This window comes from Trachurus japonicus, chromosome 21 (genome assembly GCF_045865225.1).
Source record: "Trachurus japonicus isolate A0001 chromosome 21, Traja_1.0".
Taxonomy (NCBI): Eukaryota; Metazoa; Chordata; class Actinopteri; order Carangiformes; family Carangidae; genus Trachurus; species Trachurus japonicus.
The window spans coordinates 27,781,974-27,797,789 of record NC_140927.1 but is presented as its reverse complement, the minus strand read 5'-3'; the positions used below and the strand labels follow the sequence as shown (position 1 = coordinate 27,797,789).

The 15,816-nt window shown below is 42.2% G+C and overlaps 1 protein-coding gene across 1 annotated transcript in view; it reads left to right on the top strand.

Moving 5' to 3' along the window:
- Nucleotides 1–15,816, top strand: part of cntnap5a (contactin associated protein family member 5a) — a 126,530-nt gene that overhangs the window by 18,863 nt on the left and 91,851 nt on the right. The window contains exons 2-4 of the mRNA XM_085764943.1: nucleotides 486–596; nucleotides 2,637–2,830; nucleotides 13,988–14,135. Of these exons, the coding sequence (XP_085621069.1) occupies nucleotides 486–596; nucleotides 2,637–2,830; nucleotides 13,988–14,135 (453 nt within the window). The remainder of the gene's footprint in view (nucleotides 1–485; nucleotides 597–2,636; nucleotides 2,831–13,987; nucleotides 14,136–15,816) is intronic.

Here is a 15,816-nt window from a genome sequence, read left to right as displayed (position 1 = left end):
GGGCGGGTCAGAGGAAGATGAGGCCGACAGCTTTAGATCACTGGACTCTTAATCTGCCGCTGCCTGTTGGACGTGATGTAATCTCACACTGCAGGATTAGAAAAGAACGCCGCACATACACACAAAGGGAGTCATAGCGTTTGTCTGTGTGGTTTTCAGGGGTCACTGCATGGGTTAATAGACTGTTTGAGGCATCTGAGAACTGGATAAGTGAGGCAGCCCTGTTATTTTCCCCCAGTTCTTGCTTGAAAACTCCTCTGCCGACAGGTAACGGTGCACTTTGAACCAACATGTTTAACTACGCCAGGATGCATTTTCTATTATTACTGTCAGCTGAATAAATCAGAGCACGGCGGGCGGCGAGATCTCTTCAGAGACATCCTTTATATTGTCAGATTTGCATGCGGAATATATTGCGTAAACTGTGTGCAACATGATTTAAATGGCACCTGAACGCTTTCCTTTTTGTCTCTTTTCTCTCACAGATACTTGCAATGGTCCTCTCGTATCAGCGTTACCCCATTCATCCTTTCAGAGCTCCTCTCAGTCCTCGGTCAGTTACGCTGCCTTCAATGCCAAGCTCAACAGAAGAGATGGTGAGTACAACAGACAGAAAGCCCTCATCCTGTGTGGATTTTCAGTATTTTTCTAAACGCTTCAGTTGTGTGCCACCCATCTGCTGCACCAGCGGTTACTAATGAACATTAACAAGAGAGGCAGCAGACCAGAAAACGTTCATCTGAACCATTTTGGTAATGGTCATATGGTCATTGTTTTTGAAGGCGATGACAAATGAGCTGTGAAGTATGAGGACTTGCTGCGTTTGCCGCAGGCAGCAGCTCAGATGGACACACTGTCTCACTGTTTTACTGTTTCATTGTTTCAGAGAGATGAGGCAGGGATGGCTGTGTGTTTACTCACAGACCGAAAATGGCATGTGAAGACAATGACTGTTAAAATAACAATGGAAGTGACTGCATGTGTTTATTGAAGGACCCTTACAATAAAAAGTTAAATCTTTACATGTATATTAAAGTTCAGTATAATCGGAGATCTTTATATTAAAGCTCCATACAGTATAAAGGTAGATGTTTGTGTTAAAGCTCCATACAGTATAAAGGTAGATGTTTGTGTTAAAGCTCCATACAGTATAAAGGTAGATGTTTGTGTTAAAGCTCCATACAGTATAAAGGTAGATGTTAGTATTAAAGCTCCATACAGTATAAAGGTAGATGTTTGTGTTAAAGCTCCATACAGTATAAAGGTAGATGTGTTAAAGCTCCATACGGTATAAAGGTAGATGTTTGTGTTAAAGCTCCATACAGTATAAAGGTAGATGTGTTAAAGCTCCATACAGTATAAAGGTAGATGTGTTAAAGCTCCATAAGGTATAAAGGGTTAGGGTTAGGGTTATATTAATACTGTGAAAGTATCAAAGCCTCAGTCCACAGAGAAATACACACAGCCTGTATTCAGAAACTGAACCTTAAAACCAGCCGTCAGGACTTCCTGTCACTTTGTGATGTCACAACAAAGCAGTTACAAAGCCCCGCCCATCACCTGGACCGACACCATCCAAAACTTGCAGGATATGGTTTCTCTGAGTGTTTCACTTGAAATCTGCTCTATTTTTATTGCTGAGGAAACAGTCAGCCAATCAGAGCAGAGACTCACTGACCTGTTGTTGCTGCAGCTCCAGAGAGAAACCTCAGAGAGGAGATGTAAAACTACACAGGGTTTTATTTTTTTATGGTTCTTTAAACCTGAAATACATCTCCTCATGGCTAAAATAAAACAGGAAACGTGTAAAATATGGGATGTCTAAAGTGAGAAAGTGACTTTCATTGAGTCATAGGAAAGTCAGAGAAAATTGACTGCGTGGCTGTCCCACAGAGGGGTGGAGGGTTGCTGTCCTGAGGCCAGCGGCCCCTGTTAGACCCATCCCAGCCCGAGGAGTCCACACTACTCAGCAAATCAAACAGCTCCCGGCTTCAAACTGTAGAACCAATAAAAGACAGATGCCAGGAAAAATAGCATTACTGTGGCCATTTCCAAATGTCAAATTATTAATAAGGGGGAAGGGAACGGCCTGATTGCTTTGACACAGTGAAGTATCTTGTCATCATCTCTTGTCCCTGTGGTCTGAGTCGCTCCTCTGGCACAACTTGTAGCCTCTCAAGTGAAAGGGAAGCTGCCGCTGAATAAATTACACTCAACTACTACAGCTCCCATGAGCTTTGGACAGACTACACATGCCATCAAAACCTGATCAGAGCTACAGTTGGTGAATATTAACAGGCTAATCATCTCTGGAAAATGTGGTGGTGGTGTGGTGTGTGTGTGTGTGTGTGTGGGGGGAGAGAAGCATCAACACATTTCCAGCAGGTGCATTAGTAGAAGCTGTAAACATTTCAAAACGAATCAGATGCTTTTCCAAGAAGTGAGGACCTCCACTGTGCAGCTGCAGTGTAACTTCACCTTGAAGCCTTTTACAAACACTCCCTGTGTACACTATACTTTTTTTTTTTTTTTTTTTGCAATCTGAGCCCGGTGGCGACCGAGCTCAAACCGCAACAATCCACCGCTCATGGACTGAACTGATGTTTAATGGATCTCCTCTGCATCTGTTCCCTCAGGAGCGGGAGGCTGGTCCCCCATGGTGACTGATCAAGAGCCCTGGCTCCAGGTGGACCTCAGGGAGCAGATGGAGGTGACGGCTGTCGCCACACAGGGACGTTATGACAGCTGGGACTGGGTCAGCAGCTACCTGCTGCTCTACAGCGACACGGGACGAGTGTGGAAACAGTACAGGCACGAGGACGGAGTCGGGGTGAGTCTATACGCGGATGCTGCGGCCTCATCTTATATCAAATCGTATATTATTTCTTGTTTTATATCACACACACGAAAGAAAATCAGCAATTCAGGGTGAGTAGAAGAGCTCAGACGCAGAGGAAACAGTGTCTGAGGGTTGTTCATGGATATTTACTCGATTATGGCGGCGGACAAAACACTTTCATCAGGAGAAATGAGCTGGAAATTCAGAGAGATTGCGGATTCAAAAACACATCAGAAAATGCAAAACACAAACACAACAACAAGACAAACACACATCAACAGAAACGATGCGCTCACACACACTGCACATGAGCTCTAAACCTAACACTTTACATTATCTATATCTCTTTTATAATCTCATTAAAAGTGCAGCCAGGTGTAAAGAAGCACACAAACCCTGACCTTTGTGCATACGCTCCCATGTGGCTTTTTCATTTATGGTCATCACACACATTAGCCTGCTGACACCTGTAATGACAGATACCAGATTCTTTCAGTCGGCTCTTCCACGTTTCACCAGTGTTAAAAAAACACAAATTTACCGGTTGCACATGCGCCAGTAGATGAAAAAATGACTTGCACTGTCTCAAAATGCTCTAATTTAGGGGCAGTATGGAGCCTCACTTCTGTGTTCTGCTGTTTGTTGTATTTCTTTTGGCTTCCTGCAGCGTGTTTTTTTAAATTTTTTATCTTCAGCGTCTTTTGGTTGTTGTATTTCTTTTGCGTGTGATTTTTGAATCTGCATCATCTTTTTGAATTTGCATCTCGTTTCTCCTGAGGTGTTTTGGGAGGTTGCAGCATGTTGTCTGCCTCTTGGCTTCATATGTTTCTGTGCTTCAGAGTTGAAAGAGATTGATACCGTCCTCATGAGTGCAGTATGTGACATACAGTACATTATATGGAAGTACAGGCTTCAGCTGATTAGTGATTGGTGTAATGTTGGTTCCTCTTTGCATTAACTCAAGACTTCATCATCGCTCATCATTCCTCCTTTGGGTCATGTGGAGACTAGAGCAATGACACAGGGACACCTTCATCATCCATCATCACCTCACGGCCTTTCAAATCTAAATGAAGGAACATAGTGTATCATAGGCGTGTACTGTTACTTCAGCTACTCCACTGCCCACAATAAACCTGACGTACAATGTACAAAGTATCTAAACAAGAAGAAACCTCATCTCACATTAGCATCACGACGAGCAGCCTCCAAAGAGCCCGAATAACGTCTTTGTTCTTCATGCATAAACAAACCAAAATGTAAAAATGTCAAGTTGTGTCTTTTAGAAGAAATGTTTGGGACTAATTCTTGGCTCCAACCACTAGTAATTGTTTCCCTCCTCTCGTCCTCCTCCTCCTCCTCCTCCTCCTCCTCCTCCTCCTCCTCCTCCCCCTCCTCCTCCTCCTCCTCCTCCTCCTCCCCCATGTGGCTAATCGCCTCCCGGCTGTAGCTCCATATTTAACATGAGTGTAACAGTAGCATATCAATCTTCTTGTCTAATTCCTGGCAAGAAGGTGAATTAGTATATTTCCCGAGGTGTTGAACAATGAATTAAAAGAAACTGTGCGACAGACAGCAAGGTCAGTGAGTAATATGAGTGGGCTGTGATGTATTAGTATTTATGGCACTTTTAAAAATATTTTTTGTGGTCACACTCAGATCATCAACACTGACAGAAAGAATTAGATTTCGCCGTCTGTCACGGGAGATAACTGTTTTTCATGCGCCGTGCTCGGGCGGACCAATGTATTGATGACACTGCAGCTCGGTGTCAGATAACGGATCCTCTCGCTTTTTTCAGACACATTACAAAGTGTGGGAAGTATTTGGTGTCAATGCAATTATTACACCGGGTTTATTTAATCCTCCATGCAACGCCACGAGACGTCACATCAGACCGCGCAAAAAGGACTTAAAGGCTAAGGAAAATAGCCTTGTCTTGGCACGTGTAATTAATTCTTAATTGTGTTTGCCCCAATAATGTCAAAGGCTCCCTAACAAGATGTTAAATTGTTGTTGTTTTTTCACTGTGTTTTCTACTCGGGAGGCAAAATTAGCACAGTGTGGAGCTGCCCACTGGCATGTCGCTGCAGCAGAGGCATCCTTTTTTTTTTTTTCCTTTTTTTTCCTTTTCTTCATTGTGGTGACATTAAAAAAGCGCAAAGATTTCGGGGTGAACATTCTGCCTAGTGCTGCGTGTTGTTGTGAATTATTGATGTTAATCCATATTTAAAAATGCATTATCTAAAGTACACTGGAATGTAGGAATTAGAGCTGAAATCAAACATAGAAGATGGAAAACTCGAGGCCAAGTTAAAGCCAGGTCACAACCTTCCTCCACAGATCCATATTCATCCCCGGTTTTAAAAATAGTGCCCCGACAAATACGCTGTTGGAGCAAAGCTTACTAAAAGCTGCGGTGCTCCCGTTGTTTTAGAAAATGACCCAGCATTACAGGCATTCATTAGTTTTAGAGGGTTCATCTTATTTACTCTGCAGAGAAACTAGATTAGCAGGTTTTTTCAAATTTGATTTCATTTAAATGTGCAAATGTGAAAAACAGACAGCATTAACTCATTGAGTGCCAACCACGTAATTTCTCGTTTTTCGTTCCCATGCGTTGAGTGCCAAAAACGAAATTTTTCGTTTTTTGCTTTTTTTTTAAATTATGAAAATAGACACTTTAATACACATTATATGTAAATTTGGGGACTCTACGACGAGGAGAACTGAAATAGATGACGATCAAAGTCACATGACAGCTCATGATCTGGAAGTTTTTATCATAACTCAGCTTCTGCAAACGGAGTTCTGCATGCAGATGCAGCGCAGCTGCTCCGCTGCTGCTCCGCTCTCACCCGCGAGGCTGCAGCAGCTGGGAGCTGAACCAGGAAGCTCTCAGCCCACTGTCCCGCCCGGTCTTCATCTGGAGCAACACCGTGTCCTCCCCAAAGTCCTCCCGCGGTAAAATCTGATGGTCTCTGGACCAAAGCAGACCGCCGGCACCGACCCGTACCACAGACGGACCGCGACCACCGGCGGGACCGGTGTTCCTGAGCCGCTGTGGCCGGCAGAGCCTCACGTTCCGCGGCGAGAGGCTGTGACACGGCACGGTGCGTCTGTGTTATTGCTGTTTAGTGGCGCCCCCCCCGCCCCCGATGGTGGTTTTGTGAATAGAACAACAATTGTTGTGTATATTTATCTTATACGAGCCCTTTGATCCAGAAATGCGAGTGTCTGAAGAGCGACAGACACAAACAGCGCACCTTTCATAAAAGACGCTCTATCTCCTTTTCTAGAAAAAAAGGAGGGATTTTGGTGAAACCCAGCCATGTTTAGCTTGACTTTTCTCAGGAACGGAGGCACGTAGAAACAAACGGTTTGTGGCCATTTGAAGGATAAAGTTAAACCTTTCAAATGAGCTACAGTATGTGTTGGTGGCAATAATATAGAATACACTATGGCTCTAAAATAAAAAGTCAAATATGGTCTAATTTGCCGGTACACTTGACTAAAACTTTGGAAAGGAGCGCGGCACTCAATGAGTTAATAGAAATCACAACAAAGAACTGATACAGACAAGCTTGGTCAGATGTGATTGGTAATGCAACGTTGTTTGTTATAAAGGTGATAAATAATTCTGATAATAGCCATGAATCAAAGAAACTAAGAAGGGAACCAAATATAACAAAAGGGATAAGAGATTTGTCTTTGCATTTAAAGAGGAACTATGCAAGTTCAGTTGCTTTTCCGCTGGTTTGCTAACCCTCGTCCCGTGATGGTAGCTGGGACACTGGGGCGGCAGTTGAACCTTGCACCTTACAAGGTTGTTTTTCAGCCAAGAGACGCTGGGTGGAAGGCAGAGAGCCTCCATTCTCCCTCTAACAAGTTAAGCTGTTTATTAAACAATTACTCCAAAGTTGTTTAATTAAGGTATAAATGTAGCATAGTTAAGCTAAAAAAATCCTGCATAGTTCCTCTTTAAAACAGATACTGTAACAGCAGCTCTGTCCACAGTGACACTAACAAGAACAAAAGACTTTCACACATGTTAGTCAGTGTGAGCTTTACCTGAGTCCGGTGCAGACCCTCTAATTGTCCACCAGAACCCCTCAGTACACTTGTATGACTCACAACCAGCTTCACAAAATCCACCGACCATGTGTGGTTCATTAGTGATCTGTGGGTTTTGGGCTTGGCTTCATCTAAATGGCTCCAGTTTGACCGGGTGCATCTCAAATCAGCCTCAGAGATGCAGAGAAGGTAGAGACGCCTACCATAGCCTTAGCCAATCACAGCGCAGAAACCATATGTCTTATTTAGCATAATGCACAATATAACTACAGAGGCTGTGGCCATGACAACTAGTTCCTTCTTCAACAAATACCATGTCAACACTGATTTGTTGTCATTTTTCATTTCAACTTTTTTTCAGTCATTTTAGATTCTCAATCCAATGTTGATTCATTCACGTCAACAAAAACAACAATAACACAACTCTATTTTGAATACGTCACCTCAAAAATATAAATACAAGTTGACAGTTCATCAAAAACAAAATGCAATCTGGATGTGGTGTTCACTGAGACATTATATCCAGTGACTGATTTTTTGAAAGATCGTGTTAAGCGGCTCACAGCTTCTTCCACACACTGTCAGCCCTCATATCATTATGTCTGCAAAAAATAAAAAAGGGAAATATCGCTGCTGTGCAGAAAGAAGATGAAGCGTTTTGTGTCGATATTGCCAACATGACCTGCAGCTATCGCCCTTTGTAACTGACTCATAAGAGAGACAAAGGAAAGATGCTGATTTTCTTTCAAATATTGAGATTCATGTCGCACTCACAGTGCTGCAGCGCGGCAGTCAAAACAGCCAGTGTCCTCTGAAACTTGGCTCACAGGACAGCCAGCATGGCGTGACTGGTTGTAATGCTTGACGTATTTACTGATGTGTATTAAATGCACACTCACACAGAAAATTTAAAACCCCTCTCGGTCGTCTCGGCTGCACATGTGAATTTGGGTTTTTTTTTTTTAAGATGGTGCAGCAGGATGAATAGCAGCCAATTAGTCTGCAATCTCTGCAATGAAACTCACACCCAAGCTGACTAACTACAGCTTTCACCAAGACCTTTGGCTGATACTAGCCCACATCCGTCTGGCATTTTAACAAGTGAAGCTCAAAGGTAACAGCTCACTGTCAGAAACTGAACTGAGGGGGGACTAATGAGAGAGCAGCAGCTGCTGATATGACTGCTAGCTCACAGCCACTCGGAGCTAATGCTCAGCCAAATTAGCTCCACAGAAAAATTAGCTCCATCAAAAAAAAAAAACCCACTGGGCTATGGGTCAATAATCCTGCTAGCATGCCCTTAACCCGCTGCAATTTATCAAAACAAAACAGCATGGAACAAACAAACTCATAATATGATATATTCTAATCTTTGGCCTGGGGATGGCACTCCAAGTCTGCCCTCCTGGGAGTGTGGCTAATTGTTCTTAGCAGACCATTAAATATAGTGTTTGCATATTTTTTAATAATCCACCACTGAGTTAAAAAAGAAGAAACACCCCCCACAAAATTAAAACAGTAGAAACTGAAATAAAATCACAAATAGGCTTCGACACCTATTCATATAAAAGTACTGAATACTGTATGACTCATTAACACTAACTATTTCTTTCTGACCTCTGCAACAGCGTTGACGTCGTCATCTGTTATTGTCAGTAGGAGTTTACTACTAAGTACAGGAGTAACATGTTAATCAACAGGATAAAACTCTTCTACAAGCTGATAATAACCTAATTAGAGCAAGCCAAGGGAGAAAATCTGTGAACATGATTTATGTGTGTGGAAGCTTTGAGGAGATGAAAATGTGGACTCTAATCACCTTATGTGCTGTCAAAAACAAAGAATGATAAAAGAAGAACTCTCAAATGTCTAATGTGAAAAATTAGCCTTGTACCTGACGATACTCTCTAAGCAAACTCTCTAATATTTATATATACAAGCTCCTGTTAATGTAATTGTCTGTATAATGTATTCACTCTGCTTTATGGTAATTTAGCGGTATGTTCTTTGCAAATACTCCTAGGTGGGAAAGGGAATTTATTCTAGCGGGGGGCCAGATTAACATCATTATCCTTGGAAAGCCTTATTTAGGAATCGCTTCTAAACGTACCTGTGAATAAATGTGTGAAACAAATTCCTCCTCCTTCAGGGGAATTTCAAACATTAATTTCCCTACATGTTAACTTTTCAGGTAGATTTTTTTTTAAATATACGTATATATATAAGAAAATAAAGGATAAAAATGTTCTTTTTGTGAGTGCTACAGACTAATTTTCACCTCCCACTCATGTATTTTAACAGCACAATAATAATAACACTTGAGATTGCTACAGCACACAGATAGTGTTTGTTATATAGTCACAAATCATATGATAATAACCTTTTCTTCACTGTGTATGAATAATATTGACTCAGTTAAGGTATTTTTAGCCAAACAATGGGCTCAAATGTAAACAGTTTGTAGTGATGTTCACATTATTTGTGGTTGTAAATTGCTCTTTGTAAGTATGTGCAGAGTAAAAATTGCATCTACAATAAAAAATATATATTCTTTATCCGTTAGCTTAATTGCTAATTAGCAGTTGTTGCAAAGTATTGAATAACTAGACGTGGCATTAGCTTGAAAGCCACAAGTGTCTACAAAATTCACCCAAGATGCTTTTTTCAATTCAAACCTAAATCAACTTTAAAAAAAGGAGAGTGTCTGCACACTTGAATCAGACCTTCACTGAAGGTCTTTTGACTGAAGGCTTGGTCTGTTAAAGATACTGAAACTTGCATCTGATCCAAGTGTGCAGATACGCTCCTTTTTTATACACTAGGGATGCACATGATTAACCGTTTAACCGTTAACCGATAACAAGAACTTTGACCGAGTTCATACTAAGTAATTGAAAAAATAAAATGTTATTAGCTCCTTATGTCGTCAATTCAAGGGGACATGTGGCCACGTGCAGACTTCCACTCGTGCCTTCAGTCATATTTTGCAGCAAAAAGTTACACTGGAGGACTGACAGTAGCTATATGCCAGTTATGCAGCGCAGTCCCCGTGAAGGAAGGTCAGACAATAAATGTAGCCGACACGGACATAGATGTACATCACCTGTAACAACAGCGCTGCAAAAAACAACAACAACAAAAAGGGATGGCGCTGCGCTCTCCAGCCGGTTCACTGTAGAGCCGTGGCGTGCAGTTTCACTCCCAAGTTTAACGAAAATTGTGAAATAAATGAGAAATTCAAGTTTGTGCATTTGTAGCAAAACACTGAAGAATTGGATGCAGCACTAGTTGATCCATGTTATACAGGATTAACTGTCTTGGGGATACAATGAATGCTTGTGCAAAACAGACCAACACTGACCAGCATTGCCTTCTGCCAAATAAGGTAACATGGAGCAAGTAAGCTAAGATTAGCATTAAGAAATTCAGCTTGTTAAGTAAAATTATTCCACAGTATGTAGCTGTAAATCCATCCTTGTAAACCTGTAAAATAAATTAGAAATTCAAATGTGTGAGCACATAGAAAGATTTGTACCTGTTAGTTAAATTGCTTATTAGCAGTTGAAGCAAAAATATTGAAGAACTGGATTTAGCACTAGCTTGAAAGTCAGTGGGATTCATTTTCTTTGGGTTATGGATGGTCTGTGACTATAAAAAAACAACTCCATCACAGTCCACCCAGCTGTTGTTGATATATTTCAGTCTGGATCAGTTTTAGGCCAACTGACCAACCAGACAGATTGGCATTGCTATTGCTAAACCGTCGAATAACCTGTAAAATCGATGGAAATTCTAGTTTATGTGTAGAAAAGACTTTTCAGCTATATTTATGCTTCTAATTGGCAAATGTAAAATACTAAGATCATTATCATGGTAAATATTATTCTCACCACAAATTAGCATGTTATCAAACATACTCCCTGCAGTGTAGGCTCGTGTTGTAAACCACAACTTTACTAGTTAGAGTTTTTTCCCATTTCTATCAGAGATTGTTGGGAAATATCTAGGATGCTGTTGATCCTGGTCAGAGGACCTCTGGTTGACCGACCGGAGATTGGGGATTTAAGTCGTATTTTCACTCATGGCAAGGTCGTGTACTCATAGTTTTCACTATGTCTTCCCTCAGGCTGTTTAACTGGCCAGTGACCTCCCGAAACATACTGCAGCGTCTTCATAGCCCGCAGCAGGATTTATCCCCCGATGAATTGATTAAAATAAACTTATGTGCCTGAGCTGTATGCAACATAAAGGAAAAGTGACACAAGGGAGCTCATCACTGGAGAGGAAGAGTAAAGAGTCTTAATGAACAGGGAGGGAAACTGTTCCGCAGTGACAGAAACATAAATAGAAATAATGAAGTCACTGTGGGGTTAGGATTGTTTATGCGGATAAGGACCAACCTTGGTCCTCTGGCCCTCTGGAAAATCTTCTGCACCCTCAGGCCTTTTATTCAGAGACTTTGCCTCTTTGCCTCATCTCCCAGCTGGAACACACAGGATGTTCTGCTGTAAGTTTTTCCAAAGGGGAGCTAAAAAAGAAAAGAAAACAGACGTCATAGCCCGGGATGGCCTCAGCGGTGTGTTCTTGCAGTGGTATTGCTGTCGAATACTAATGAGTCAGTGCTGACGTGCGTGAGCATTGTCAGCTAATGAATCGTTAGAGCGACCGCTCTGCAGCCGCCATCGCAGTTCATCCGGTTCATTAGAGTTTTTCCACAAGTTCAGGTGGGAATTCAAGTGGAAAGAACGGGTTAATAATCAGCTCCACCAGGGAGGCCATGTTTGGATCTGTGTGTTTTGTCGGCAGCATTACGTCAAAGGTTTGATCTCCCTCGAACTCGGTGCAGACGTGGAGCTTTGGCAAAAGGAAGAGCCCGTTAAAGTTTGGTGCAATAGCCAGATATTAATCAGAGTCTCATAAAGGCCTGTTGCACAGTTGGAGCCATTGTCTTCTTCTTCATATCATGAACAAGAAGAGTTTCTGTGTGAATAAAGAGTTCACCATCCAATAAACATTTTGCACATCTTGATTTAGATGCCGCGCGATGCCGTTCACAGAAAAAAAAATGTAAACAACAGCTGCTCTTCAGTTCTGAACGCGCTGAAAACTTCATTTTTTCGTATCAACGTGGCGGATGTGTTTTTTCTGTTTGTCTGCTACAGCGGTTTTTTTTGTGCTTTCACAAAGATTGTTTTTTTTTGTGCAAAGTGCTCAACTGGAAAGACAAAACGTGATGTCACGTATTGTAAGAACCGAGTTCAGCACCATTTGACGACAGATGGAGGCTTGATTGCTGATGTTGTCAGTCAAATCAGATCAACACACACCCACGCAGTCCTGATTAAAAAGATCATCCAAGATTTGACTGGTATTGACTGACAAGCAATTCCCAAGGAGACTGTTATATATTTATTTATTTATTTTCCCTTCCCAAACTGTAACTGTGATTGTTGTTCATGCGATGTTCTCCTACTGCAGTGAGTTTAATACACGGCTCAGACATCGCATTAAAACAGGTGACTGGTTTTATGGTTGCGGCTGATTGGCTGTGTATCCGTGGTCCTGTTTTAAGAGTTCATTCATTCTGAATCATCAGTAATTTGACTTCAACTTTAATTTGTAGTTTCAATTATTTTCCACCAGCGTCATGGTTCAACAGTGTATGACAAACACAGTCTGATTCCCACAGTGCAATACACCAATGACTGCATCTGGTTTTGTGGCCGAAAGCCTGTAGAAAACCTCACCATAGTGCTGTTGTGAATAAGTCGGTCTTGTTTTGATTTTTATTTCTTTTCTTTCCTTTTTTTTTTTTCCAAGTCCAGCGTGTTTCTCTTATTTCATTTGCTCTAAATGCTGTTTGTAGTGGTGCCACACAGTAATACATTTTCCCTCACCCGAACGTGTAAGCCCCGGCACCATTTGTTAATCCCTCCTGTGAATTACAGCGCATGTATAAATTAGCCCGGCCTCTGCACGTTGTAGGATTCAGCCACGAGGCTTCACTCGGTAAATGGCTCAAAAATGGGAGTAGGGGGTTGAGGTGGGGGGGGGATGACGGTGGCATAAATCACAATAACAACCTTAACAGTCACACTGTTGCCTTGATTATCTACCACGGAGCTGCATCCTGGTGTATGTAATGATGCTCCATGCTCCGCGGCCGCCGGCCGTCCACACACAGGCATCTCACCGTCATTTGTGCTGCTGGTCGTTGTGTTTCTCCTTCTGCTGCCGCTGCTGCTGGAAAGCTGAATTATCAGCATTGTCTGGCCGTGTTGAACCATTCACAAAGGCCCCGGAGCCCCCACCGTCAATGATATATCTTTTTTCGTTTTTCATAGTACGAGTAGGTATTGATCTGATATGTCACCTGCCTAGAGTCGGTTATGAAGGAGCTGGTAATCAGTCATTTGAGAGGAGAGGTTGTTTGTCTCTGTTTCTGTCTCCATCTCTCATTCTCTCTGTCTGTTTCTCCGCTCGTGTCCCCTGGTGTTGTTTTGGTGCACAGGCTGAAAGTGGAAAGAGGGAGGGTGGAGGAGGAGGAGGAAAGAAAGAAGAACGACATCTCACAGTAGTGCTCAGGTTTTTGTTTTTTAGTTCTTCGGGGAGAAAACACAATGCGACAGGCCTTATTTCGCCCCAGGGCCGCCTCGCTGGTCATTTCTCCTGCGTCTCACATGGACCTGGTTGGAACGGATATTCTCATATTTCCACACTGCATAATGATTCTTATCACTTTACATTAAATAGTATTGGCCAAGGATAGGAAGAAGACATTGCCCTTGGGTTAGCCGTGTCAGCATTTTGTTGTTGTCTGTGCTGTTCAAGGATTTAGATTTTTTATTTTTTTATTATTATTATTCTGCTTATATTTCAAGTGTTCAGCTAAAAGGAGACTCTTCTACTCCCCCGGTGAAAATATTACCATTCATTCTGGATCGGAGGTTATTTGCTGCTTCTCAGCGGAGCGTTGGTCACTTCTTGTTCTATATTGGTTTTATATGCTGCCGTCACCACCACCAACACACTCAGTTTCTCCCTCTCTCTCTCTCTCTCTCTCTTTCCCTGCAGAGCTTTGTGGGGAACGTGAATTCGGAGGCCGTTGTCCAGAACAAGCTGTCCCACCCGGTGAGGACGCGCTTCCTGCGCTTCGTCCCTCTCGACTGGAACCCGAGTGGCTGGATGGGGCTCAGAGTGGAGGTGTACGGCTGCTCCTACAGTGAGTCTTTAAACTACAGTACACTCTCAGTCCACGCAGCTTCGGTTACCCCTCCTGTTGATCAGCAGACCCGTTATACAAAATCATCATACCCCTTTGAAGGTAAGATCATTTGTCATACAGGCTGAAATGACTCCAAACTCATTAAAAAATAAACTTTTTCCAGGTTTATTTTACAAAACATCAAAGTAATGGGGAAAAAAATGGTGAGAGTTCTGAAAATTAATAAAAAATTAAAAAACTAGAATACCAGAGTTGAAAAAGTCATTAGCCCCCTGATGTAATACTTCATAGATCAACATTTTGCTTTAATTACAGCCATCAATCTCTTTGGACATGTCTCAACTGGTGTTGCACACCTAGGTTGGGGATTATTTACCCATTTTTCTTTGAAGAATTGTTGGAGTTGAGTCAAATTCTGTGGTGAGTGGCGAATGGTGATAGACTGCTACTCTCTTCAAGTCCATCCACAGATTTTCTATTGGATTTAAGTCAGGACTCTGACTTGGCCACTCAGGGACATTCACTTTCCCGTCCTTAAGCCACTACATTGTTATTTTGTCGGTGACTGACCGGCCCATCTCCAGCTGTCTAGCAGAGGGACACAGGTTTTGGAGTGTACTTTGCAGCATCCATTTTCCCTTCAATCCTGACCAACTGCCCATTCTCAGCTGAAGCAGATCGTGCAGATCAGGAAATTGTGGACAAAACAAAACACCCGGTTCATTTTTTAAAATAAAATACATGGATCATATTTTCCCGGACTGCACCTAGCTGCCCTGAAGTCAACAGGTCAGAGGTTTTCAGACATCATTTCACCCCGTTGACACCATGGATGAGGAGGTGCTGATTGTAAAATCACAAAATAGGCAGATCAACAGGTCAGCACTGAGTTGTTTTCCTGCTGCTCCTCTGGATTAAATAAACTGTTTTTGGTTTTGTGGTTCTACATCCCACTATATTGAGATGTGTGGGTCCTCGTGATTCCTGCTGTCTGGCGGAGCCGCAGCAGTGCGCATCATAAACGCAGGCGGTGGGTGTTGACGGAGCGGACACACAGTCTCATCTGACCATCAACTCTTTTTTCAGAAGAGGTTAAGGTTTTTGCAGGGTGCTGTATTTTCTTTCCATTTGCTTTTTACACACCATCATTGAAATGACTGAAACAAAGACAGACAGACACACTGGAAACACATTCACACTGATGATCTTCACACATTCAACACCTACAAAACTCAAAATCCAAAGCACTTAGAGCTTCAGAGTCAAACAAACAAACATTGCTCTTGGTTTCAGTCGTTAGCAAAATGCTAAAAGAAGCAACATCAGCGTGGAATATTATTTTAAAAACGCAGGGTAAAACCATTGTTTGGTACTGTCTGTAGACTGTAGACTGTAACTATGGAAAGAAAAATCCCAAAATGCGCTTTCTCCATATTTAACGCTCTATTTCATAGCGTTGTTCACGCCACAGTAAACAGATACACAAGTGTTGTGTGCAGCTAATTTTCCACACCTGATTGAGTCACCTCACACTAAACGCCCCCTCACCGGGTTTCACTGTCACAGACAAATCTCCAATGTCAGAGAATAATGAGAGTTTTGCTAGAGTTGCTGCACGCTGTCGTCACATCCATTGTTCAGTGTGAGGGTTGTGACTTGAAGTATCCTGAAAGTGTTT